At 46.4% G+C, this 27,679-nt stretch overlaps 1 protein-coding gene across 1 annotated transcript; it reads left to right on the forward strand.

Annotated features, from left to right (window-relative positions):
- The first annotated feature begins 9,931 nt into the window (after nucleotides 1-9,931).
- On the forward strand, nucleotides 9,932-19,303 carry LOC135874639 (lymphocyte antigen 6E-like). The gene is made up of 3 exons (XM_065399526.1): nucleotides 9,932-10,071; nucleotides 14,741-14,860; nucleotides 19,098-19,303. The coding sequence occupies exons 1-3, from the start codon at nucleotides 10,020-10,022 to the stop codon at nucleotides 19,301-19,303; spliced, it is 378 nt and encodes a 125-aa protein (XP_065255598.1). The 5' UTR covers nucleotides 9,932-10,019.
- Nucleotides 19,304-27,679: the final 8,376 nt, after the last annotated feature.

A 27,679-nucleotide genomic window follows, 5' to 3' on the forward strand; every position in this document is an offset into this window, starting at 1 on the left:
TGAGCTTTGTAATGATACCTTACAAGAGACCTTTTGCACAAAGCATATCCCATTTGCATTATAGTCACTTATTATCAAATTTTTTATAAAACTATCCCAGTTACATTATATTCACTTATTATCATGTTTTTATAAAACCATGTAGACTGCACAACGTCACAATGTAAACGTACCAGATTTGGGGTTCTTTTTATTTGCCTTCCACATTTGGAGCCTTTAGGGTGCACTGGGGTCACGTTTTGAAGCTTTCTCCACAGCCACTAGGGCTAGAAACTTGCTTTTTCTTTAAGGATGTAGGCTGAAATCATCACATATCCACCTGAATCCAGGAGCTGGGACTTTAATTTAAAAACAATAATTATCATGAGACTCATGAGAGTTGGCAATGGTGAGTTTCATAGAGTCCAAGGCCAAAAAGGGACCATCTTGATCATCTAATCTAACAAAAACCAGAGAAAAAATTCCTAAGGATTATCCTTTAGAAAAACATCCAATCTTGATTTTAAAATGGCCAGTAATGGAGAATACACTACGACCCTTGATACATTGTCCCAAAGGTTAATTTCCTTCACTATTAAATATTTACACCTTATCTCCAGTACAATGAAAGCCTTTACATGTAACACTTTATATCTCAAATGCTTTAACTGTCTCCCGCATCCCCTCTCATTTTTTCTGTCTTTAATAAAAGGTTGAATAGATCTGAATGACAGTTGTTACAATCGCAGTCAGCGGTGGTAGCTTGATGTGGACATTACAACCGTGCCTTGTGGAGGCACCGTAAAAAACTGGCTGTAAGTAACTTGCCAAGAGTCACCCAGAAAATCTGTGGTGGAGAAGACAATCAAATGATGGTCTCCCAAGTTCCAGACCAGCATTCTAGCCACTGGCTCCCACCAAAGACTTTATTTGCCTAGCTGAAGAGGAAGGACTGAGGAGGCAGCATCTACAAATAATGCATAATCCAAAGGGATAGCTCTAGAGACTGACATGAAGATCAGTTATCTCTATACTCTCTTGCGCTCCAGAGGACTTTGGCTCGTAGTCACATTGCTTATCACTTTTCTTATAGGAAAGGGAGACTAGTTGCTACCTTTCCATTCTAATTGCTCTAGTAAATGACTGCTTCTCTATTAATAGCTTTCTTTGCAATGAAAGGGGCTGGAAACATGCTAAATGAAACCTGTAGTTAGCCTTGGCATTTCTAGCCCCCCGTCCCTCAAATCATTTGCTGGAGCACAGCTATGGGCTTCAAGAACACATGATCAGCTGTGAGCTTTAGCTATAAATATGCCCCTACCAAATTCATGGCCATGAGAAACGCGTCACGGACCATGAAAATGGTCTCACCCGCATGAAGACTGGTCTTTTATGTGCTTTTACCCTATACTATACAGATTTCACAGGAGAGACCAGCATTTCTCAAACAGGGGGTCCTAACCCAAAAGGGAGTTGCAGGGGTCACAAGATTATTTTAGGGGGGTTGTGGTATTGCCACCCATGATTCTGTGCTGCCTTCAGAGCTGGGTGGCTGGAGAGTGACGGCTGTTGGCCAGGCACCCAGCTCTGAAGGCAGCACCCCCCTAGCAGCAGTGCAGAAGTAAGGGTGTAAATATCATACTATTCCACCCTTACTTCTGCGCTGGTGCTGACGGTGGCTCTGCCTTCAGAGCTGGGCTCCCGGCCAGCAGACGCCGCTCTCCAGCTGCCCAGTCTGAAGGCAGCGCTGCCGCCAGCAGCAGTGCAGAAGTAAGGGTAGTAGAACCACAACCCCCCTACAATAACCTTGTGATCCCCCCGTACTCCTTATGGGATCATGACCCCTACAATTACAACACCGTAAAATTTCAGATTTAAATAGCTGAAATCATGAAATGTATTGCTTTTAAAATCTTCTGACTGTGAAATTGACCAAAATGGACTGTGAATTTGGTAGGGGCCTAGCTATAAACTCTCACCAGACATCAGCAAGCAAAGAAGGTCTCCCATCCAAGCCCTAAGCAGCCCCAATCCTACTTAGCTTCTAAATGCAGCATGTTCAGAGTGGCATGGCCACAGATAGCAACTAAGGTGAAAAATTACAAACCTTTATGTAGTTACAAGAATCCCGGAGAGAGGCCTACACAGTGTGCAATCATTCTTCCCTGTGCAAAGTGGGTGACAAAGGGTACCAAATATCAATGGTAGCATTGCACACACACTTTGCATTTTAGCAAACGACTTCATAAGGTGCAAAGTCCTAAGTGGAGCACAGGATCTGGTCCAAGAGGTGACTATAGCTGGATCGCTTGGTAATAGTGACCATAATATAATTACATTTAACATTCCTGTGGTAGGGAAAACACCAGAGCAACCCAATACTGTAGCATTTAATTTGAGAAAGGGGAACTACACAAAAATGAGGAAGTTAGTTAAACAGAAATTAAAAGGTACAGCACAAAAAGTGAAATCCCTGCCAGCTGCATGGAAACTTTTTTAGAACACCATAATAAAGGCTCAACTTCAATGTATACCCCAAAGTAAAAAACACAGTAAGAGAACCAAATAAGTGCCACCATGGCTAAACAACAAAGTAAAAGAAGTAGTGAGAGACAAAAAGGCATCCTTTAAAAAGTGGAAGTTAAATCCTACTGAGGAAAATAGAAAGGAGCATAAACCCTGGCAAATGAAGTGTAAAAATATAATTAGGAAGGCCAAAAAAGAATTTGAAGAACAGTTAGCCAAAGACTCAAAAAGTAATACCAATTTATTTTTTAAATATATCAGAAGCAGGAAGCCTGCTAAACAACCAGTGGGGCCACTGGATGATCAAGATGCTAAAGGAGCACTCAAGGATGATAAGGCCATTGCAGAGAAACTAAATGAATTCTTTGCATCGGTCTTCATGGCTGAGGATGTCAGGGAGATTCTCACACCTGAGCCATTCTTTTTAGGTGACAAATCTGAGGAACTGTTCCAGATTGAAGTGTCATTAGAGGAGGTTTTGGAACAAATGGTAAACTAAAAACTACTAAGTCACCAGGACCAGATGGGATTCACCCAAGAGTTCTGAAGGAACTCAAATGTGAAATTGCAGAACTACTAACTGTACTCTGTAACCTATCATTTAAATCAGCTTCTGTACCAACTGACTGGAGGATAGTTAATGTGATGCCAGTTTTTAAAAAGGGATCGAGAGGTGACCCAGCAATTATAGGCCGGTAAGCCTGACTTCGGTACTGGGCAAACTAGCTGAAAGGATAGTAAAGAACAAAATTCTCAAACACACAGATGAACATAATTTGTTGGGGAAGAGTCAACGTGGTTTTTTGTAAAGGGAAATCATGCCTCACCAATCTACTAGAATTCTTTGAGGGCTTCAACAAACATGTGGACAAGAGGGACCCAGTGAATAGAGTGTACTTAGATTTTCAGAGAGCCTTTGACAAGGTCCCTCACTAAAGGCTCTTAAGCAAAGTAAGCTGTCATGGAATAAGAGGGAAGGTTCTCTCATGGATTGGTAACTGGTTAAAAGATAGGAAACAAAGGGTAGGAATAAATGGTTAGTTTTCAGAATGGAGAGAGATAAATAGTGGTGTCCCCCAGGGGGCTGTACCGGGACCAGTCTTATTCAACATATTCATAAGTGATCTGGAAAAAGGGGTACACAGTTAGGTGGCAAAATTTGCAGATGATACAGAACTACTCAATACAGTTAAGTCCCAGGCAGACTGTGAAGAGCTACAATAGGATCTCACAAAACTGGGTGACTGGGCAACAAAATGGCAGATGAAATTCAATGTTGATAAATGCAAAGTAATGCACATTGGAAAACATAATCCCAAGTATACCTATAAAATGCTGGGGTCTAAATTAGCTGTTACCACTCAAGAAAGAGATCTTGGAGTCATTGTGGACAGTTCTCTGAAAACATCCACTCAATGTGCAGCGGCAGTCAAAAAAGTGAACAGAATGTTGGGAATCATTAAGAAAGGGACAGATAATAAGACAAAAAATATTCTATTCCCTCGATATAAATCCATGGTACACCCACATCTTGAAATCTGCATGCAGATGTGGTCACCTCAACTCAAAAAAGATATATTGGAATTGGACAAGGTTCAGAAAAGGGCAACAGAAATTATTAGGGGTATGGAACGGCTTCCCGTTGAGGAGAGATTAATAAGACTGGGACTTTTCAGCTTGGAAAAGAGACGACTAAGGGGGGATATGATAGAGGTCTATAAAATCATGATTGGTGTGGAGAAAGTAAATAAGGAAGTGTTATTTACTCCTTCTCATAACACAAGAACTTGGAGTCACCAAATGAAATTAATAGACAGCAGGTTTAAAACAAACAAAAGGAAGTATTTTTTTCACACAACGCACCATCATTCTGCAGAAATCTTTGGCAGAGGATGTTGTAAAGGCCAAGACTATAACAGGGTTCAAAAAAGAACTAGATAAGTTAATGGAGGATAGGTCCATCAATGGCTATTAGCCAGGATGGGCAGGGATGGTGTCCCTAGTCTCTGTTTGCCAGAAGCTGGGAATGGGTGACAGGGGATGGATGACTTGACGATTACCTGTTCTGTTCATCCCTCTGGGGCACCTGGAATTGGCCACTGTCAGAAGACAAGCTACTGGGCTAGACAGACCTTTGGTCTGACGCAGTGTGGCTGTTTTTATGTTCTTATGAGGAAATTTCTCTCCCCTCCCTGCCCTGAATAACCATGAGTCATCATGCCAAAAAGAAAAAGAGAGAGAAACAAAACTTTTAAAAACACCTATAAACTTTAAATCCCTGCTATGACTATACAAGGACATGTGATCAGACCACATGTCTCTGGACTCCATCTTGGGATGTCAGTATTTTTCCACAGACTGATCTGGGAACCAAGCTTTGAAACAAATGGTACCTGCCATATGCAAAAGGTATATAAGGCAGGGAGTGACATTATCGGGTGTTCTTCACTCCCCACACAAGAAGACTCCTGGAAATACCTGAGGAACAAAGACAACTGGGGGAAGTGCTGGACCCAGGCTAAGGGGATTTCTAGCCTGTGAATTATCAGAGGGGTAGCCGTGTTAGTCTGGATCTGTAAAAAGCAACAGAGAGTCCTGTGGCACCTTTAAGACTAACAGATGTATTGGAGCATAAGCTTTTGTGGGTGAATACCCACTTCGTCAGATGCATGTGACCGTCATGCATCTGATGAAGTGGGTATTCACCCACGAAAGCTTATGCTCCAATACATCTGTTAGTCTTAAAGGTGCCACAGGACTCTGTTGCTTTTAGCCTGTGAATGAAACACCTGGGGATTCCAAGCTGTAAAGCAAGTGCAGCTTCTCCCTTAAGAATCTGCAGCCTGCTTGTATCATCTCTTAGGCTGAGAATTTGCTAATTCATATCCAATTTGTTTAGTATATTAAGCCTAGTTTGTGTTTTTTGGTTATCTGCTAGGTAATCTGCTTTGATCTGTTTGCTTTCACTTATAATTACTTAAAATCTATCTTGGTAATTAATAAACTTGTTTTTGCTTTATCTAAATCTGTGAGGCTGCAGCATCTCCACCTTCCAGACCCATTGCTGCCACGGCACCTACAATACCCTAGCCAGCTTGCGATGGCTTGGCTGAGAGGTGGCTGGCAGCTCCGGCAGAGAGAACAGCTCTCGATCCCCAAGCCTGCCCATGTGTGACCCCAAGCCAACATCACTTGTGACCAGCAACCGAAATGTGGGACATCTGGTTTTTGTTGCATGTTGTGCTGTGATTGATCAGGATGGTTATTAACTATGAACCCTATTGTTAGGGATGTTTACTCACTCTATCAAACAAATAGGTCAGCAGGAGTCATGCCCCATGGTGAAAGCAGGAGTCAGGACCAAGACTCAGAGCAGGAGTCAGTAGCCAGGAATTGGAGCCAAGGGTCAACGACCAGTTATATGGAGTGAGACAAAGAAGGAAGGAGAAGCTGCTGGGCTTAATAGCCTGTCTGCTGACTCTTCCCTCCAGTGGGGCGGGGTAGCCAATCAGGCAGCCTACTACAAGCCAGCTCATGTGCTCATTAAGTTGCCCAGAGACTGGCCCTGAGTCAGTCAGTTACAGAAAAGAGGAAGGTCCTAGACCTGGTTCGCTTCGTTTGACCCTTTGACCTCACTCCTGTCCCTGTTCTTTTATTAGTTGTCCTAGCCGAGGGGCTTGGGGATCCCTGCCAGGGGTATCAGGTGGAGGGAGGTGTAGAGAAAGAGGAGTGGTCCCTGCTTCTTCTGCCCCCAAATTCTATTAATGCCTCCCCTGCCACCAATGCAATGAATGCTGCTGGCCCCACCCCCAAGTCAATTCAGTGGGATGAGGCTGACCCTACCCGAGGGCTCTTTTATTGCTGCGGCTGCCCTTGCCCCCCTTAGCAGCTCCTCCAGCATCATCCCTGTGCCCTGATTGGGGTCCCTGGGTGCTACCATAATTTAAATCTTAAATAGCTCACCCAAGAACCTACATTAAAGTTGCAAAGTCAAGCACTCGAAAACTAGCAAATGCCAGGTAGGTTTTAGTTGCCCTAGCAACCTAAGTCTATCCCCTGTGTGTCCATTCTTGGATGTACTGAATGAGGCACTTGTCCTGTGGGAAAAAACCCTGGGGTGCCAGTAGCATGCCAGGTGGGCTGTGACTTGGAGGCAAGCAGTGAACGTTCTGCAGCTGCTAGGCTGTCTAGGGACTAGCCCTGGGGTGGGTCCCAATAACCGCTCTGAGCCATGGCTAATGGAAAGGGTATTTTACTAGGCCTGGCAGGAAAGGGAAGGTTGCAAATACCCTTTGTAATGTTACAGTTCATAGTGAGCAAGAGCAGTTCTTGTTTGAGTCCCTGGGACAGTCCACTCGAGTCAGGTCTTTTCAGACCTAGGGCATGGGGTGCCCTCTCCAGTCCAGTCCCTATTCAAGCAAATAGGAGCTCCCAGGTTTCCAGGCCAGGCTCAGTGTCTCTCATTGGGGCCCCTCTGCACTGGCTCCTTGCCCAGCTGCTGCTGGTCCCCTGTAAGCCCCACACAGACCAGCACCCGTCTGCAATGCCCGTCAGACGCAGCCATTACCATACGTGGCTCTGCAGACAGTTCTTTGTGTAACCCATGTGCCTAATGGAGGCTATCTCTTTAAGAGACCCATTGTGTGGAAGTAGGAGTGAGCTGTGTCAGGGTCATTGTTGCTAAACAGCTTAAGTACTCCACATCCAGAAGCTTCTGGAATTGGTAGTTTTGGATCTGCTCCAGTAGGTTCCCTGTTGTTGGAGTCAGACTCCCTGAGGGCAGGGTGACCAGACAGCAAATGTGAAAAATTGGGACAAGGGGTGGGGGAGAATAGGAGCCTATATAAGAAAAAGACCCCAAAATCGGGACTGTCTCTATAAAATCTGGACATCTGGTCACTCTACATGAGGGCAAGTAGTCAGGGCAGCAGCTTTGCAGAAGGCCACGTGCCCTGTGTGAGCTGGGAGAAGCTGAGCCCAGGAGCAGAAAGCAGGCTGTTGTCCCTAACTCTGAAGCATTTTGCAGCCGGGTTTTCTTTAAATCTGTACACTTAACTGTGGGGTTGGTTAATCAGTCAGCTGACTGGCTAGCAGTGATTTCAGCGGAGGAAGAGTCTGCCTGGATTCCAACTGAAGATCCCTACAAGCAAGTGGAGGGAAGATGTTGTTTTAGACTCAAACTGTCTAGATGTGGTGATCAAAGACTCTAACTGAGACTTAGGTGAACTCAACCGAAGCTTTTGGGAACTTTCAGTTTCTTCTCACTGTATTTCTGTGGGGACTGAACTGTTCAGATTTTAGTTTGTTTTCTTTCTTTATGTTTATGTATAACTGTGAAGGTAATCAGAGTAGCAGCCGTGTTAGTCTGTATCCGCAAAAATAACAGGAGTACTTGTGGCACCTTAGAGACTAACAATAAATTTGTTAGTCTCTAAGGTGCCACAAGTACTCCTGTTATTTTTGTGAAGGTAATGTCTGTGGATTATAAAACAGCCATGTCATACTGTAAAAATTAGATTATTATTTGTTTCTTTATCATAAGATTTTATAAAGTTATTTAATTATATTCATTTCTTTAGTTCCCTTCGGGACTTGAATGTGGAGAGGTTAGCCTGTGCAATCCTTGCTGAAAATCCTTAGAGACTGAACTCTGGGTCTCCAGCTGCTCTTCTATGGGAGTTGGGGGGTTTAGGCACTGGAGAAGGGTAATGAAGTGAACTCTAGCCCACCCAAAGGTTACATTTGCATCCGCTTCTCTGCAGCTCCTGGTTAGCCATGCGGCTGCTGCCTCCTAAAAGTGCCCCACCATTTTCTGCTCAGGGTCCTTCTTCCTACCTGCCCCAGAGAAAGGGAAGTGCCATGGGGAAGGGACTGATGGGAGTTGTAGTCCCCTGGCTTTGCAGGTTCATCACACCTAACTTTCGCGTGCTTGACTTTGCAAACTAAATAAAGGAAAGGTCACAGGGAACCCATTTTCATGGACAAGCCTTAGGCAACAGTAATACAGAGGCCAGTACCATCGCCCCCGATAATTCAGCACTAAATAATAATAAATGATGAGACAACTGTGGAAACTTCATATTCTGGGACATTTTAAACCAGACTGGAGAAAGCCGAGAGAAGTATGCAATGTCTTGGGAAGGAAATGGGTTTAAATTAGGGGTTCTTGCCCGGGCTGGGGTTTGACAATATCAGAATGTTCTGCGGGAACATGTTGATTTGGCCGAAACTTCTGAGAGAAACCGGCCTGACTTCCTGCCAGCTCACCTTCCTGCCTCCTCCACTCCTCAGCAGCCTGCCTGGAGGGAAGTGTGGGAACTGGGATTCCACAAATCCCCAGGCAGCCATCTCCCCAGGCTGCCTGCTCCCCTGTCCCCCAGGCAGCTGGCGCCCCACTTACTGGACAGCTGGCTGGCTCCATGGTTCACCTGACTCCCTACCTGGTGGGCTGCTCTCCTCCCTGGAGCCCCATGCTAGATGGCTCCCTATGTGCTGCCTGGGGAATTGCCAGGCTGCCTGACTCTCCTCACAGATGACTCCCCAGATAGCCAGCTGGGCCGATGGGGAGTCGGGCAGCTGGAGGCATCAAGGAGTAGGGTGACCAGATGTCCTGATTTTATTGGGACAGTCCCGATTTTTGGGTCTTTTTCTTATATAGGCTCCTATTACCCCCCACCCCCGTCCCGATTTTTCACATTTGCTGTCTGGTCACCTATCAAGGAGCCAGGGCAGCCCAGCAGCCTGCCAGGCCGGGAGGTAGACAGCCTAGGGTGCTGGGAGATCAGGGTGCTGAAGAGCGGGTTACCCAGGCATTCTGGGAACATGTTTTGTTTTAAAAAAAAGTTTTTAAAAGTCTGAAACATGTTCGACTTTTCAGTCCCTTCCCCTTGCCACCCCCATGAGTTTTTAATTTTTCATCCGGATTTGGGACAGATTTATCGCCAACTGGAACTTTTTCAGAGGATGGAGCTTCTCTGTCCTGGCCAGCTCCACTGGTGACCCCCCTCCCTCTCTCTGCGCCTAGAAGGCAGGGAGCAGGGTCCCCACCCTCTTTGCTGTTGGAACCCGGTATGGAAAAGGTTAAGAATCACCGGATTAGACACTAAAGTAGGGATTTTCCACCGTGGTGTCTGGCTTATGCAGTGTATTAACCATCTCCTTGTGCAAAAGCTTTTGGCACAGGAATGCTTTAGTCCTGCTTTTCCTCCTCCCTCCAGACTGCAGCGGGAAAATGAAACCAAACACAATGAAATTTGCTGGAACACTGGATTCTGTTAAGACTCTGAGCCTTGTTGCCTCTGGCTGCTCTTGAACTAAGAAAAAAACCCATGTCAGCAAAGCAAACTCCCCTGCACTTTCCACACCCAGCCCAGCCATCAATCTCCTGTCTCCTCCCCACTAACACGCAGTCTTTCCATGCGCTGCCTTCACAGGTAAACACCAAGATCCTCATTTATAACCAGCCCCCCAAGAAGCAGCTGCCTTTCTGCCCAGGCTGGGACGGCAGGCCGAAGATGAAGGCTTTTCTTCTCACCCTGCTGGTGGTGGTTCTGTGTGTGGAGCAAGGTGAGATGCTGCTAATGATTCCTCTGTGCCAGGGAAGGAGCCAGGGAAGGAGCTAGAAACGGGGGAGCCGGGGGGGATTTTTGCAGCGCCGTTGGCAAAGATTCTACCTTGAAGTGGGAGCTGGCACTTCTGCAAACCTCCCTTTGCAGCCAGCCGCTTGGTAGGGCAAAGCAATGCCTGGTGCTCTGGATGCAAGAGGGAGCAAACTTCTGTGGATCTGAGCTCCTTCCAACAGCAGCATGTCTTGAGAGGCCTAGAGGGGGCTAAGGGGCGGGGGGTGACTAGCCCTAGAGACCTGTCTAGTCATCTCTTAAAGAAATCTTTTATACGGCTATCCTCTGAGCCAGGCTCTTTTACTCAGGGCGATCAGGGCTTCTCAGCATTGCTTTCTTGCCACCATAAATTTTGCAAGTTCTTCTACTGTAATCAGCTAAAAACATAAGGGTCTGATTGATCCCAGATACAGCGGAGTAAATCAGGAGTCACTGCACTGAATTCAATTAAGCTGGAGCAGTGGACAGGGCCGGCTCTACCATTTTTGCCGCCCCAAGCAAAAACAAAAAAAAAGCCGCTCAGACTGCCGTCCGAACTCCCGAAGCAAAAAAAGAAAAGAAAAACCCGCCCGGACTGTGCCGCCCCAAGAATGGACGGAATGCCGCCCCTTAGCATGTGCCGCTCCAGGTACCTGCTTCCTCTGCTGGTGCCTGGAGCCGGCCCTGGCAGTGGAGCATTGGCACAAGTGAGATCAGACTCAGGCCCTGCCTTCTTACAATGCTGCAGTGGAATCCCAGTAATATTGGACGGGGGTCACAGCAGTAAGTTCCGGTGGGAAGAGCCACTGGTTGATTCTTAATGGAGGATAATTTTACTCCTCCAACTCTTCCTGTAGAAGAGAAGGTGCTGGCTTCCTGGAGGGTCCTGGAGCCGCTTGCGGGTAGGGCTAGATCAGTGGTTCCCAAACTGGGGTTTGTGAACCCCTGGGGGTTCGTGAAATGTTATAGGGGGTCTTGGGAAAAAATTCCCTAATGGTGGACAGAGCTGTCCCTAGGGACCCCGGGCAGCACGGGGCCCACAGCCTGGAGCCCCTGGACTTCCAAAAGCTAAGCATATCAAAGCAAGCATATCAATCACACTGAGGAGATTTAAACTTCAAGACTCCTCATAAGAAATGGAAAGGGAGGTGGATATTTGTTGCTGTTTTTAAAATTAAATAGGCAGCTAGTATTGTTTTTAAAATGATGATGAAGAACAAGTTTAAGCTTTGTTGTAACATGCAATGTTTGCCTGGACTGCTCAAGACCTGAATGCTTGTGTAGGAGGAATGCTTTGAGTTGGCTTCTTAAATACCTTCCTGCTGTTTCACATCTGATACTCCTTGATGAAACATAGGAGCCTTGTCTTATAACAGGCTTATTCAAAGTGATACAAGCTACGAAAGCGAGATCTTGGAAGAGTGTCACCGTTTTGATAATGTAATAAAAATACTGTAATGATAAATAATAATTAACAATAAATAGTGTGTAATAAGCATGTCATAAAAACACTTTTTATATTTCCAAGATCACTGCTTTTATAGTTTATACTCAGGTAAAGGAGAAAATCCCTGGACATATTCATTTTTAGGAGGGGGTTGGCAAGACTTGACATTTTAGTAAAAGGGGTTCACAGGATGTTAAAGTTTGGGACCCAATGGGCTCGATCAGGGTGATTGGTGGGGGAGAGCCCAGTATTCACCACCTATGATATGTATGCTGTGGGGCCAGTGGCCTAATCGTGCCCCCGCTCTCACTGGAACTGTGGGGTGTTAGTGGGTGTTGTAGTCAAGGCCAAGATCGGAGTGTGCCCTGCCCACTGCTAGGTGCTTGTGCTGGGAGAGCTGGAGAAGAGGTTCTCTGCTCCCCACCTTTGCTAGGCTAGCTGTCAACTTTAAAAAACAATGAGCAGTCACAAAGAGCACTTGACTCCCCGCCTGGCCCCACTGGAGTCGTGTGAGTAAGACACTCCCCAGTGTAACTGGAGCATGTGCTTGTAAAATCCGTATTGCATCCTCTTCTAGTGTCTAGGCCGCAGAGGATAACAGCCCACTACTGCTTCTAGTTGGAGTTATTCCTTCCCTGTCAGTGGTCAAGCACAACATCTGTGTTGTGTTGCTGAAAGGCCTGGGTTCAAACTCTGCTGGTGACCCATGGAGGTGGAGGGATTGTTACATAAAGGTGGCAAAATCAAGCCCTGGGATGAACTTAATGCTTTAGATCTTGTTCTTCCTTAACCCATCCTCTCCTTCTCTTTGTCACCCTCACGCATCACTTCCTGTCCAATTTGCACTATAAACTCTCTAGGAAATGCACCGTACTTCTCTGTTTGTTTCTATAAAGCATTTCGCATGCTTCTGACACTGTAATAATAATAACCAAGCTTGTTTGGCAAGTCAGAATGAATTCTCTGGTCTTCTATGTGATACCCATCTATAAATAACACAACATGTCATTCCCACTTCATTTGTCAGAGCCAGTGTGAGCTCATATCTTGATTGCCGCCCACCATCCATTGGCACCTGTCTCTTTGCAAATTAGTCCTTATAAAATATTGGACCAGTTCTAGCCAGGAAGGAGTTGTTTCCCCCATGCATATTAGCCCAGGTGCACTGGTGATTTTTGTGCCTTCCTATGAAGCATCAGGCAATGATCACTGCAGAAGGTAGGATGCTGAACAACTGGAACATATGGTCTGATCTGGGATGGCACGTCTTCTGTATGTAACAGTGACTACGTAATACAGACATGGTAATCAGAGGGGACTGAATCGAGGGTCTTGAGCCCCAAACTGTAGGCCTGTATCACTCAAACTAAAGGAGAACACTTGTAGCTATAAGTAGGAAGTTGTTGAAATTACTTGGACCACCCTGTAGAGGGAGGAATGTTCACTCTCTTAGCCAGTGTCATAGAATCATAGACATGTCGGGCTGGATGAGACCTCAAGTGGTCATCAAGTCCAGCCCCCTGCATGGGAGCAGGAACAAGTAAACATAGACCATCCCTGACAGGAATAATCTCTTCTTAAAAACTTCCCATAATGGGGATTCCACAACCTCTCTTGGAAACCTGTTCTAGAGCTTAACTACCCTTGTAGTTAGAAAGTTTTTCCTAATATCTAACCTAAATCTCCCTTGCTGCAGTTTAAGCCCATTACTTCCTGACCTACTTTCAGCGGATGCTAAACCCAGGGTTGTGAGTTCAATCCTTGAGGGGACCACTTAGGGATCTGGGGCAAAATCAGTACTTGGTCCTGCTAGTGAAGGCAGGGGGCTGGACTTGATGACCTTTCAGGGTCCCTTCCAGTTCTATGAGATAGGTATATGGAGAACAATTGATCACTGTCTTCTTTTTAGCAGATCTTAACATGTTTGAAGCCTGTGATCCCTCCCCCCTCAGTCTTCTTTTCTCAAGCCTAAACATGCCCAGTTTTGTAAAAGTTTCCTTGCAGGTCAGGTTTTCAAACCTTTTATCATTTTTGCTGCACTCCTCTGGACTCTCTCTAATTTGTCCACATCGTTTGGTGCCAAGAATTGAACAGAGTACAGCATCTGAGGCCTTACCAGTGCCAAGTACAACAGGACAATTACCTCCTCTCTCTTATATACAATCGTCCTGCTAATCCACCCCAGAATGATGTCAGCCTTTTTTGGAACTGAATCACATTGCTGACTCATATTCAATTTGTGATCCACTATAACCCCCAGCTCCTTTTCAGCAGTGCTTCCACCTACCCAGTTGTTCCCCATTTTGTTTCTGTGCATTTGATTTTTCCTTCGGCACTGTAGTACGTTGCACTTAAGTTCATTGAATTTCACTTTGTGGATTTCAGACCAATTCTTGAATTTGTCAAGGTTGTTTTGAATTCTAATCCTACCCTTCAAAGTGCTTGCAACCCCTCCCAGCTTGGCATCATCTGCAAATGCAATAAGCATACTCTCCTCTTCATTATCCAAATCATTAATGAATATTGGACAATACCGGACCCAGTACTGGCCTCTGCGGGATCCCACAAAATTTGCCTTCCCAGTTTGACAGTGAATCATTGATAACAGTCTTTCAACCACTTGTGCACATGCCTTATAGTAAATTCATCTAGAGCACCTTTCTCTACTTTCATTATGAGAATGTCATATAGGACTGTGTCAAAATCAAGATGTATCACGCCTACTGCTTTCCCCTTATCCACTCGGCTGGTAACCTTGTCAAAGAAGGAAATTAGGTTGGTTTGGCATGATTTGTTCTTGAGAAGTCCATGCTGGTTTTTCCTTATGATCCTGTGTGTAACATGGTTTTGGAAAGGAACGTGCTGAGAAAGTATTTACAAATTGGTATCACGGAGGGCATTGGGGGAACTTTTCAGAGGCATAAATAGCAGTTGGGTGCCCAGCTGCCATTTCTGCCTTTGAAAATACCCCCCTCTGTGTGTGGGTCCAATCCTGAATCCTTAATCGATGCACAGGAAAAACTATCACTGGCTTCAATGAGAGTTTGGCCTGAAATAGTGGCTGAGAACGTCAGGATATGGTCCATTTTGATGCTCACTAGCAGTAGGTAACAGGGATGGGGATTGTAGACCAGGAACAAATAACATATTCCTGCAAGCCTCTAACATGGGGTGTGTTTTCCTTTTGCAGCTCACTCACTGGTGTGCTTCACCTGTAAGGATGCATCCTCCAACTGGGGTTGTCTGGCACCAACTATATGTCGAAGTGGTGAAAACTACTGTGTGACCACGTATCTTGGTGCAGGAATTGGTAAGTTTGGGCATGTTCTGCCTGTTGTCTTTCCCTAGCGCTTTCCCAGACGACGTGGTGCTCCCGTTCCAGATCACTGGGTTTTCCTTCCTCCGTCTGCTGGAAGGATGGGACAATGCTGATGTGGAATTGGGGAATCACTCCTTGAAACCGAATGGCAGGAGAACTTTGCTGGGACGCGCTAAGGGGGTGGGAGCGCCTGTGCTCAGTAGTGAGGTTTGCAGCCGAGTGAGTGACTGAGAGGAGGGCAGGGCAGGCAATGTCAGGCTTCCGCTAAGCCATGGGGGGCTCCGTATCTACCCCTCCAGCATTGGCTGAAGTCCTGAAATGAGGCTCTTTATAGCCCAGTCCTGCAGCCGCTCCCCAGCAGTGGGTGCTGCTACTGCTGAGGTGCGCGAGGGCTGGGACTGAGTTCCCACCCGCTCCTCAGCGGCTCTGCCATGGGCGTGAAAGGGAAGGAGGCTGCCTGCCCGAGTGGCTGCCAGCCTTGAACGCAGCGAGTGAGCAGTTAGAAAGGGCTCAGTGGATCCTCTGCTTCTCAGCAGTGGTTCTCAGGGAAGCAGCCTCCTCTGCTCTGCTGCATTCTTGTGGCATCGAGCCCACGCCCCTTTCCCCCCGGTTTGGTGGGGGGGAAAGATGGCTGCCTTTGTCCCTGGACCGCAGGGGAGAGGACGTCTCCCGCATGTGTCCGATTGCACCCAGCAGCAATTATACTGCAAGTGTAAATGTCGTTGCCAACCTCTGCATTTTGACAGACTGTAAGTAGGCAGTTCATGGGCAGGCGCACTGATATTACTTGCGATGTGGTTCAGTTAACAAAAGTAGTGCCAGCCTATTGAGTAGTGCAGGGATATCACCCAGGGGACGAGGCCAGTTGGATTACAGGCCGTTGTAACTGCCCTGCATAACTGACATTATGGGCCTTGCTTCCCAGTCTGGCCTCCTTTCGTGCCTGGGGAAGCCATGCGATGGTTTAAGCATCAAACATCTCATCTGCTGGTGCAAGGTTCCACTATTGGCATGTGCAAGTGACAGAATTTGCACACTCCAATCCCAGTGCCTGGCTGGTTGTGCCGGCACAATAGGAGGCCGGGTTGAAGCCTTTTTGGGTATATTGGTGTCTGCTGCTTAATGAGCTGTGCTGTGACCTGACTACGACCAGCTCTTTAAAGCTCTGAGGCTCAATAGCAGGAGACAGGACTAGTCACCTCTGTGCTGCATCCCCGCAGCCCCCCCTGAACTCCCAAAGCCCCGTCCCAGCATGCAGTGGGCAGAGTGTGACAATCTGGAATGGATTCTCAGGGTTGTTTGGCTGTTCCCACGTCCTGGCCAGGAATCTGAAGGGGATGTTCCCAAATGGTTACATATGGGTCTGTAACTGCTAGGAAGAGACTAGTGCTGTTTTCATGGTATATAATAGCAGTAATGACTTCTAATCGCTGAAACAACAAGGAGTCTGGTGGCACCTTAAAGACTAACAGATTCTAATGGCTGGGCATTCACTGGCAGAGCGAAGGCTGGGAGGCTATTAACTGCTGAGAAATGGCCTCCTCCTCTCAGGATTGCTTAGCTACATCCGTACAAATATAATTATAACTGCTCTACAGCCAAAATGCTTCTGAAATAAATGTAGTCAAACTTTACTAATTCTGGGTCACTGAGAACGAAAATGATGCTTAAAATTGTTGATTGGCTCTAGTTTTCAAGATATGCTATTGGGTCAGTATATACGACCCTTGACTTGGGAATGGCGGAGGATAAGTGAGTGATAAAGGGAAGGGATCTCAATTTAAACCAGAAATGACTAAAATACATCTTTGACTGGATCTATGAATAAATCTATGACTGGGTTTGGACAGTACTTGCTTTTTAGGCAAAACAATGAATGATGCAATCTGAAGCTGGTATTGCGTCATACATGATATGAATTGCATCATGTTATTCCTAGAAGTCATGGATGATGCAATCATAACGAAGCTTACATCACTCTGCTGAACAAATTGCCCTATATCAGCTCTAGAAATCATACAGTGTCATGCTCTCTTATTTGTCAGTGTTTGATTTTGCAAAGGGACACATTTCTGTTTAGCCAAAGTGAGCAGAGATGCCTCGTACGTGTGTGAACAGTGCAGATAACTTCTGCTATGTTTGTGGGGAAGTGACTTTTGCATCACAAAAGTGCAGTATAACCACTATGGTTAAGAAAGCCTATCACCTTTATTTTGGCTGCAAAATTGGAGAGCAGGACAAGAGGTGGGCCCCACACATATGCTGCAACACTTGTGCAACAAATCTTGGCCAGTGGTTGAACAGGAAAAGGAAATCTATGCCTTTTGCAGTGCCAATGATTTGGAGAGAGCCAACAGATCATACCAGCAATTGTTACTTCTGCATGGTGCCTCCAGTCGGGAATGGTGTGTCAAAGAAGAAAAAGTGGACTGTGCATTATCCAAACATTCCATCAGCTATACGCCCAGTACCCCACGGAGAAGGACTGCCGGTTCCTGATGCACCAGAATCATTCTCACTTGAGTCAGACGAGGAAGAGGAAGAGGATGAAACTTCTGGTCCTGAACCATCAATGTCACAGGACCCACATTTTCTCCCATCCTCCTCCTCTGAACCACACCTCATAACACAAGGTGAACTGAATGACCTTGTCAGGGATTTGGAGCTACCCAAGAGTAAGGCAGAGCTGTTGGGCTCCAGACTACAGCAGTGGAATCTCCTGGCAGGTGATGTTAGGGTTTCCATGTTCCGTGACCGTCAAAAGGATCTTGTCCCATTCTTCTTCATGGAAGGTGATCTTGTAGCCTGCAACAACATCGATGGTGTGATGGCAGCTCTCAACATCGTTCACGATCCAGATGAGTGGAGACTGTTCATTGATTCATCGAAGACGAGTCTTAAAGCTGTTTTACTGCATAATGGCAATGTTTTGCCATCAATTCCAGTTGGTCATGCAGTCCATATGAAGGAAACCTATGACAACATGAAACAACTTTTGAGGTGCATAAACTATGACCAACATCAGTGGCAGCTTTGTGGCGATTTGAAGGTTGTTGCTCTCTTGCTTGGTCTGCAGACTGGATACACAAAGTACTGCTGTTTTCTCTGCGAATGGGATAGTCGTGCAAGAGATTCCCACTACATCAAGAAAGATTGGCCACTCCGACAGTCATTGGAGCCTGGGAGGAAAAGTGTTCAGCATCCACCACTTGTTGAATCAAGGAAGATTTTGTTACCACCCTTACACATCAGGCTGGGTCTGATGAAGAACTTTGTCAAGGCCATTAACAAAACACAAGCAGCTTTCAAGTACCTCCGTGGAAAATTTCCAAGGTTAAGTGAAGCTAAGATAAAGGAAGGTGTCTTTGTTGGTCCTCAGATTCGTGAACTTCTTCGAGATGATGCATTTGACCATGCACTGCGTGGCAAGGAAAAGACGGCATGGAAAGCCTTCCAGTTAGTGGCAATAAATTTTCTCGGAAACAACAAGGCAGACAACTACAGGTTGTTGGTGGAAAATCTCCTCAAGGCATACAAAAGCCTTGGTTGCAACATGTCACTAAAGATACATTTTTTGCACTCTCATCTAGATTTTTTTCCACCGAACTGCGGAGCAGTGAGCGACGAGCACGGTGAGCGATTTCACCAGGACATTGCAACAATGGAGAAACGCTATCAGGGCAAATGGAGCCCATCAATGCTTGCAGACTATTGCTGGACAGTGACAAGAGATGCTCCATTTAATGAATACAAGAGACAAGCCAAGAAGCGCCGAGTAGACACTGAATAGGACTAAACTATGTACAGAATAGTTTTTTGCCTTTTGTTTCATAATAAATTTTATTTATATAACCCTTTTGCTGATTTTTAAAGTGTTACATAAACAGGACATGTGAAATATTATCATGTAAAGCAACCATAAACACATGAAAAGACCTAGGTTTACAATTTATGATTAAAACTCTACTATCTACACAATATACATAGACATAAAATGTAAAAACTTAAATATCTTAGAAACAGTAGCCAATCAGTTGTTTTAATTGTCATATTTGAATTCAGCACATCAAAATACATAATAAATAGCACATTTTATCTCTGAAGCAGACGACTTCTCAAAAATTGTAGACCAGTGTTATCTCCTTTGCAGAGCTAAGGAGCTCCTGTCCGAACTCTGGGAAACATTTTAATCTTGAGTCTCTTTCTCTTGTTTGTGTTTCTGGTTCAGGCGGACATTCCGGGCAGAGCATCTCCAAGGGGTGTGCTTCAATTTGCCCCAGCGTTGGGATAAACATAGGAATACTAGCCACCTCTGTTTCCTGCTGCAGTTCTTTCTTGTGCAACATCAGCGGGGCCAGCAGCGTGAAAGTCAGCTACTCGGTGCTGGCCATGGCGATCTTGGCCAGCTTTGTCTATATCAGGGCTGGACTGTGATCGGACCAGGAAAAAGAACTTGATGCCCTGAAGAACCTGCTCAGGCTTCTCCAATGAGACACCAAACCCCCCTCTGTGCAAAGCTCTACTGGGGTTACCAATGGTGCCCTTTCTTCCAAACTCTCTCTCAGATCCCATTAGACAAGACCTGCCCTCTGCCGTTCACAAGGAAATTCTGCTGCTGTCACTGGGTTCCCCTCTGTGCCTCTCAGCAGATCTGGATTGCTGCTCCCATGGTTTGGGTGCAGGAGGAGGCCTGGGAAGCTCAACTGAAGAGTGCAGCCCCACTGGGGAGATGCCCGCTTGCACTCTTGACCCATCAGGAAATGGTGGATAATGTTGGCAGAGATTCTGCTTTTATACCCATAGTCCCAGTTGATGGGGCTGATAAAAAAAAAGGTCAGGGATCACCAGGAAATGTGTATCCCAAACCACCTCCAAAGCGGAATACATAAACACCCCTGCCTCTTGCTACCTCAGAGACATTTCCCATACACGTCACGCTAGGGATCAGCGCCAGACTGACTGCTGGGGAGGCATGATCCAAAACCAAACCTCAGATACATTCACCCCCGGTTGGATTCTGATTTTTTACATTGTTTTCTTTATTCTGCTCCTTGTCTCACTTTTCTTATGTAAAATGAATGCAGTGCTCGCACTGTGAGCATCACACCTGAATAAACACCTTCCTGTTCTTGCCTGAGCCCAGATGTATTGTGTGTCTCTTTGCTTGCTGGAAAAACAGGGTGTGTGAGGTGCCCTGAGCCAAAAGATCAACTCATGGGTGCAGCATAACTGCTCTTTGGGACAGCTGCTCTGTGGTTCTCAGCAGCGCCGTCTCTCCTGTCACTTTTCATCCTAACACAGATCTTTACCTCCCATGCCTGCCCCCATCCCCCTCCACTATGGGCCCTGAGGAACGAACACTTGAGTTGATTATTCACATCTTCTTCCCAGCTGTGGTAGCTGTAACTTGTCCCACAGACCAGATTCTGCCTTGTATTGTTTTACTCCCCAAAAGCCCTTTCGGATTCAGTCCCTATGACTGAGGCTGGACAGGATAAAGCGTGAGTCTGGTCTACGATAGACGTGTCATATGGGACTGGAGCAAACACTATGGGAGCAAAACCACTGCGGGGTCAGTCTGTACGTTAGATATTAGCGTCTCTCCGATTCCTGCCTTCCATCGTCAGAGAATGGTGACTGCGGCTATATTTAAAAGCAGCCATAATGAGCAAGCTCCTTTAACCCCTTGTCGTCATTCCAGAGCGCCCCCATGTGGGCAGGTGTAGTGTTGCAGGCGAGCCCTTACTTTGTTTTCCCCTCACCCAGGGTAGTGGCAAGTCCAAACAGCCTGTTAAATGCTAAAGAGCACCCCCTAGTGGAGGGTGTCATTTATTAACAGAAAAGCCCAGGCAGAACATCAACAAAACTTTCACCCCAACATCCTGGCGGGTGACTAGGTCATCTCAGTCCATCCACTGTGACCCTTCTCCAGGGAAAGCAGTCCTCTATCTAGGAGGTGCCCGTCTCCATGAGCTCCTCTGAGAGGCTGGCTGTCCCGATAGGTCCCCAGAGAGCCCTGCTCAGCCGTCTAACTCAGGTTTCTCCTGCGAGCTGCCCTCTGCTCCAGAGGAGCCTCCCATCTCCCATTGGAGCTGCTCTCTAGCTTCGCATAGGTAACCTTTATTAATCAGCCACTCAGGGCAGCCAATTACCCCCCGGTGGGGCCTTCATCAGGTAGTCGGGGCAGACTGGGCCCTGGTTACCCATAAAGAGCAGCTAACCCCGTGACACCCCTTGAGCCAATTCCCCTTGCATCTTACAATGTAATGGGCCTGATCCTTCCTTGAACGAGTCAGGGTCTTCAGGATCGGGCCCTGGGTAAGAAAGGAACAAAGAAGGGATAAATGGAGGCTGGTGTCAGGCAGTTTGTGCACTGCTGTCATTTCAGACTTTGGGGTTTCTGGAAGTTGGCCACCGAGGCACCCCCAGAATACAGGACATCCCCTTGGTTGCATGGGTCCACCCCCACCGGTGTCACCCTGTCCCTGCTGCTGTGACCTCACATGCACAGGGCATGCAAGGTCATGCTGCATGGAGGATGCCATTTTGCAGGGCGCGCCACCCTGCCTCCATTGGCGTGACTTCGCATACACAGTGCATGCGAGGTCATGTCACATGGAAGATGCCATTTTGCAGAGTGATACTGATGTGACCTCGCAAACGCGGTGTCTCTGAGGCCTCTGATGCTGGTGGGGACAGAACAGCACACTCTGCGAACAGCCTCTTCTGTGCATCCATGATGATATTGGACAAAAGCTCATTTGGTTTTATATCAGTACTAAAGAGGGAGAAACCTTACAGAAACAAGACTGTCCAACTTCAAACTGGCTGAATGGCTTGCTTAGGTTTCTGTTAAATTTAATATAAATGAATTTCCTGAGTTTCTAATATTTGGGTTTTTTAAAATAACTACAAAATTGTAGCCATGTTTTATAACCCTTAAATTACTGAGATGCACTTTCAACCTTAACTCCAGCTTGATGAAGATAGTTGCCTGGAAATCCTAATTCACCCCTGGCTTTCCTGACTCCTTGGAAACAAGAGGGTCTTCCAGGGCGGAGGCTCAGATGGGAGGAGTAAGGATAATTTAGTGGTTAAATCTCTGGTGTGGGACTCGGAAGATCTGGGTTTAGATCCTGGCTCTGCCCCAGACTCCTTGTGTGACCTTGGGCAAGTCATTTAACCTCTCCGTGCCTCAGTTTCCCCATACAGATGATGATACTGGTTCAGCAGAGGCCTGTTCTCTAAGTTGTTCAAGGTAACACAAGTGCAGCTCTACCAGTTATATAAAATTGTTTAAGAAAGTCAGTAAAGACTGGTACAAATTGGATCGGTTTGAGTTATAAGTTGCGGGGGCGGAGTCACTACATGAGAGGAGTGGGAGGGGTGGACTGGAAAGGGTGAACATCGCCTTCTAGGCGGCCACCCCCACCATCTCGTGATGCTCCAGGATCCACCAAGACACCGTTGGACCTTCGTCATCCTGATCCTGAACGACCTCCTGATCAGGCCGAGCCAGAGAGTCATCACCATCTCCACCAGCTTCAGCTAATTCCCAAACAACACCAGGGACGTGAGACTCAGTCTCCTGCTGTCACCTTCCCCCTCCAGGGTTATTTTCCTGACGCTCCTTCTCTCTTCTGTTTTTTATTCCATGCTTTCTGCCTGCTGGCTGAGCTGGCCAAATCTACGCCACCTTTTGCAACACTGCTGCGAGCCTGTGACCATTAAGGCAAGCTGAAAGCAATGTAAACCCCCCGCCCCCGCAGAAACCTAAATCAGAGTCTAACAGCATCAGTAGCTCCAGACCATCTAAACCAGGGGTTGGCAACCTGCGGCACGCTGTTGCCAGCTGGGGTCCTGGCCGCCGCCCCCGCTCTGCCCACTGCCGGCCTGGGTGAACGGAACCCCCGGCTGGCTGCGGCTGAGTGGGGCTGGCGGCCGGGACCCCAGCCTGGCGGCGGGCTGAGCGGCTCAGCCCACTGCCGGTCTGGGGTTCTATCCGCCAGTGTAGCGTGTTAAATTTCTCCCCGTAGGAATGTGCTACTTGTGGAGCACCAGGACTGGTAGTACACCGGACGTAGCACATTCCTATGGGGAGAAATTTAATATATTACACCCCTCCTGACAAGGGTGACAAGATCAAGACATCGCCATTAGCATACAGAATGGAGAGCAGAGACAACTCCCCTAGCCTCATCTGCATGAAAGATGGGACAGGAAGACATCTCAATTTACATACACACTAAACAGGTTCAGTTCAATGGGTATGAGTGAGAAACTGTCCCATGGTTTGTCTTCTTGGGAGAAACTGTCCCAGTGTTTGTCTGTGAAAGGCCATGTGGTCTGTGACAAGGGGGAGGGAAGTTCAAACTGTTTGTCTACTCAGAAAAGCAGTTTAACTGCTGGGGGAGAAAATGTCTCCAGTGTTCTGTCTGTGGAACAGGCAGAAAGTACCTCTCAGTTTATGCTGACTGAGGATTTGTCAGTTGTGCCAGATGTGGTTCTGGACTCAACTAAAAACCAGGAAGGAAGTGTTCCTAAGCCTGTGTCTGTTGGGGGTAATGACTTGCCCATGGAGGGAGCTACCCCAATCTCCAAACGCTTGCCTGGGAACAAAGGGGAGGAAATTCCAAACCTTGTGACTGTTAAGAATGGCAGTTTATCTACTGGGAGAGAGTTTGTCTCCAATCTTCTCTCTGAGGAGCAGACAGAATGTGTCTCTCAGCTTATGCTGATTGAGGATATGTCAGTTGTCTCAGAAGTCGTTCTGGACTCAATTGAAACCCAGAAAGATGCTCAGAAAGATGTTTCTGTAGAGCAACCCCTAGCTGAAAAGGGAAAGGACAAAATTTCTGGGGAAAATGAATTGGTGCCTAAAAGTGCTCCTGAAGGAATAAAACCTCATGCTAGCTTTTGCAAGCAGTTTGCTGCAACTGAAGGGTGTGGAAGTGAGTTGATTGAGTTAGCTCAGAATGAATCATTGCCTGTAGCAAGCAACAGTGTCGGTGCTGAAAAATTTGGTTCAGATTCTAGCTGCCAAAGTTTCTCAACTGTGTATGAATCCACTGATTTTGTTTTAGAAAGATCCAGGCTGGAAGCCATCCCTACTAAAACCAACACTGCCTCTGTCACTGCTAAACAGCTCTTTACACGCACCTGGGATGGCTGCAGCTCTGTTGTGAATCGGGCCAGCCCCAGTGTGTGTCAGGTAGAAATCCTGAATGGAAAAAATGGCAGAAATGTTTTCATTCTTCACAGCTCAAAGAATGGAAGGATAAACCACCTGACCCTCAAGACTGTCTTCTCCATCCTGTCGGCCACCCTTCTTGGCCAGCAAGAGGGAACGGCTTTAAGTCATTGGAGAACACGCATCGAGTGGGCTGGTCAGTGCCTACCACAATGTTAAGACAGGAAAAGGCCAGAAAAGTCCTTGACTTATTATGGCCACCCTCACATAGGTCACTGCTTCATGTTCACCCTGTAATATTGGTCCCAGTCTCTCCCAGTATATACAGGGGGAGTGTGGGAAGTTTTTCTCTCTTCTCTGCCCCCTCACAGGTCCGGTACACGAGCCATGACATCCCACCGGTGCACCAGCACCCTGCTGTTCATAAGTGTCTGGTCTGGAGTCTGATGCTGTCCAGGCTCTATGCTGTACCTGTGATCCCTCTGAACCTCTGGAGGTGCCTGCCAGCTGGAGCCCAGGAAGTAAAATTGCTGTGCCACATGCATGGATTCTATGGGAATGGGAGCAACTCCCTGGCCCTACAGCGTCGCTACCAGTTCTACGTGTTGGCAACTCCTCGGGTTGCCCCTGGGAAAGCGTTGCCAATTGCACGCAGAGTGCCACTGGAGAGTCACTCAAATTTTGTTATGAAACTAAGACCACCCCAGACTCCACCCCATTCTTCTGTAAGCCGCTGTGGTCTCGAACGGGACGTTCACCCTCAAACACACCCAGTGACAGCCTCTGGGGTGGCGGAAGGTGCAGGGTAGCCCTGGTTTCCTCCGCTGTTTGGGGAAAAACCATGCCCCTATCTGTCAGCATTGTCATTGGAACTCAGACACTTCCGTTACCCGGAGATGATTGCAGCTGTCTCTGATCACACCAGCAGGCAAAAACATCACACGGTTCCTCATAAACTGGGAACTGCAGAACTGGCCTTTAGCTGGACATGACTTGATTCAGCAAGGTCTCCCAGACTGGGTAATTCCATTGAAGGGCACACATGGTGACGAGCTCATGCCAGCAATTTGGTTTAAATTCACATTGCACCTGCATGTGCTCCCCTGATTAGAACTAGCCATAAGGGTTGGGATGAATGGGTAACCTGGGAATAAGTCTCAACGTTCCTTAGATGTTATCCAGGAAGAGGGGTCTGTTATTGTCTATGTTGGTCAAGCATGTGTGTGTGTAAGGACAAAATGTAATATTGTATTAATTAATGGACATTGGGTCCAACCCATGGTGCCTTAAGTTAATCACAGTTTCTATAATGTAACCACCATTGTTAGTTGTGATATTAAGTTTACTGTGCCTAAATGGACTGTACAACATTTAAATGCCAATCCTGAGCTCTACAAGGAGGTTTCCCCCATTTCACTGGGAATGGGTCTCATTGCCATTAAGGTAAAACACAGGCCATCACTCTTGGTGGGAGACTTTGCTTGGGTGGAGCCCCAGAACAACAGGTCTTTTGAATATCATGCTTTACCCCATTGTGGTGATCATTGGTTTCCAAATGATACTAGCAATTGGTCTGGTTCTGCTGGTTTGTTGGATACAACGACTGATGCGGCGGCTGCAATGGATGGAAGAGCAGACCCGGTACCACGGAGTAAGGATGTGATGGAGATACTCGCTCAGCGCAAGCACCCCATCAACGAGGGGACTTGATACCAGACACCTCTGTGTTCTTGGGGAACCAGGGCGCAGTATCCAGCCTGACTCATGAAAGATAGCCCCCACCCCGGTCTGGAGTTCTCAAAATATGTTCTCGTACCCCTTATCAACAATTACACTACAATTAGCTTAAAAACTTGAAACTTTTGTATATTACAGTAATAGTTAAAAAATGTACAATGTTAATAAATACATAGGTTTGATGAAACAAAGTAATTGTACTTACGTGCCTGTGCTTAATTTGTGTTTTCGATGATTTACCTTCCAAAATTTTTTTGCGTGTCTTGCACCCCCAGAAAGGGCATCTCACACCCCCAGGGAGTGCGTGCACCCCAGGTTAAGAACCACTGAACTAAACTGATAAGATCTGCATTTTAATTTAATTTTAAATGAAGCTTCTTAAACATTTTAAAAACCTTGTTTACTTTACATACAACAATAGTTTAGTTATATAATATAGACTTATAGAGAGAGACCTTCTAAAAACATTAAAATGTATGACTGGCACACAAAACCTTAAATTAGAGTGAATAAATGAACACTCGGCACCCCACTTCTGAAAGGTTGCCGACCCCTGATCTAAACTAACCGTTACTCTTTTCCCCCAAGAGGAACAGCTACCACCCCCTTTAAACGACTGCCAAGCAGAGGCCTCTCTCTGTATACAAGGCTCCATATAGCTAAAGGAAAAGGAAATAAGGGGTATTGGTTGTTCCCAGAATTGCCAACCCCAAATGCTCAAAAATCATGAGTCAGGCTCACCAAAAATCATGAGACTGGCTTTAAAATCAGATTATGTAAACATAAAAGTTTTGGGGTTCTTTTTATTTGCCTTCCACTTTTGGAGCCTTTAGAGTGCACTGGGGTCACGTTTTGAAGCTTTCTCCTCAGCCACTAGGGCTAGAAACTTACTTTTTCTTTAAGAATGTAGGCTGAAGTCATCACATATCCACCTGACTCCAGGAGCTGGGACTTTAAGGAAAACAATAATTATCATGAGACTCATGGGAGTTGGCAACGCTGAGTTTTATAGAGTCTAACACCAAAAAGGGACAGTCTGACCCCCCTCTATAACACAGGCCAGAGAACTCCCTGGAAAAAATTCCTAAGGATTATCTTTTAGAAAAACATCCAACCTTGATTTAAAAATGGCCAGTGATGGAGAATCCACTATGACTCTTGGTACGTTGTCCCAGTGGTTAATTCCCTTCCCTGTTAAATATTTACACCTTCTCTCCAGTACAATGAAAGCCTTTACATGTAACACTTTATATCTCAAATGCTTTAACTGTTTTCCCCCTGCCTTTTCTGTCTTTAATGAACGATTCAATAGCTGTGAATGATGGTTGTTACAATCGCAGTCAGCGGTGGTACCTTGATGTGGACATTCCACCTGGCTGTAAGTAACTTACCAAGAGTCACCCAGGAAATATCAAACGATGGTCTCCCAAGTTCCAGACCAGCATTCTAGCCACTGGCTCCCACCAAAGACTTCATTTGCCTAGCCGAAGAGGAAGGACTGAGGAGGTAGCATCTACAAATAATGCATAATCCAAAGGGATAGCCCTAGAGACTAGACATGAAGATCAGTTATCTCTATACCTCTTGCCCTCCAGAGTAGTAGTCACATTGCTTATCACCTTTCTTATATACAGTGTGGAAGCAGAGAAAGAACTGACAGGAAGGGGATTGCAATGCATGACAGTTTGTTAGCAAGAGTCAGGCTAACTGTAACCCTAATAACGCGAGATTTGTAGAAGCGAGGAATGTGTGAGGCGAGTGGGAAAGAACTGTGTGAGAAGTTGTTGCGACCTTGTGTAGATAATGTGTAGATAATATTGTATGTAGACTAGAGTCTAAACAAGCGAGGAAAACAAGATATCAGAATGACCTATGTATAAACA

The sequence above is a fragment of the Emys orbicularis genome, chromosome 2, assembly GCF_028017835.1.
Source record: "Emys orbicularis isolate rEmyOrb1 chromosome 2, rEmyOrb1.hap1, whole genome shotgun sequence".
Classification (NCBI taxonomy): Eukaryota; Metazoa; Chordata; order Testudines; family Emydidae; genus Emys; species Emys orbicularis.

Coding starts and splice junctions, on each gene's coding strand:
- LOC135874639 (XM_065399526.1), top strand. CDS start 10,020: ATGAAGGCTTTTCTTCTCACCCTGCTGGTGGTGGTTCTGTGTGTGGAG. Junction 10,072..14,740: donor GGTTCTGTGTGTGGAGCAAG/GTGAGATGCTGC, acceptor TTCCTTTTGCAG/CTCACTCACTGGTGTGCTTC. Junction 14,861..19,097: donor GTATCTTGGTGCAGGAATTG/GTAAGTTTGGGC, acceptor TTTCTGGTTCAG/GCGGACATTCCGGGCAGAGC.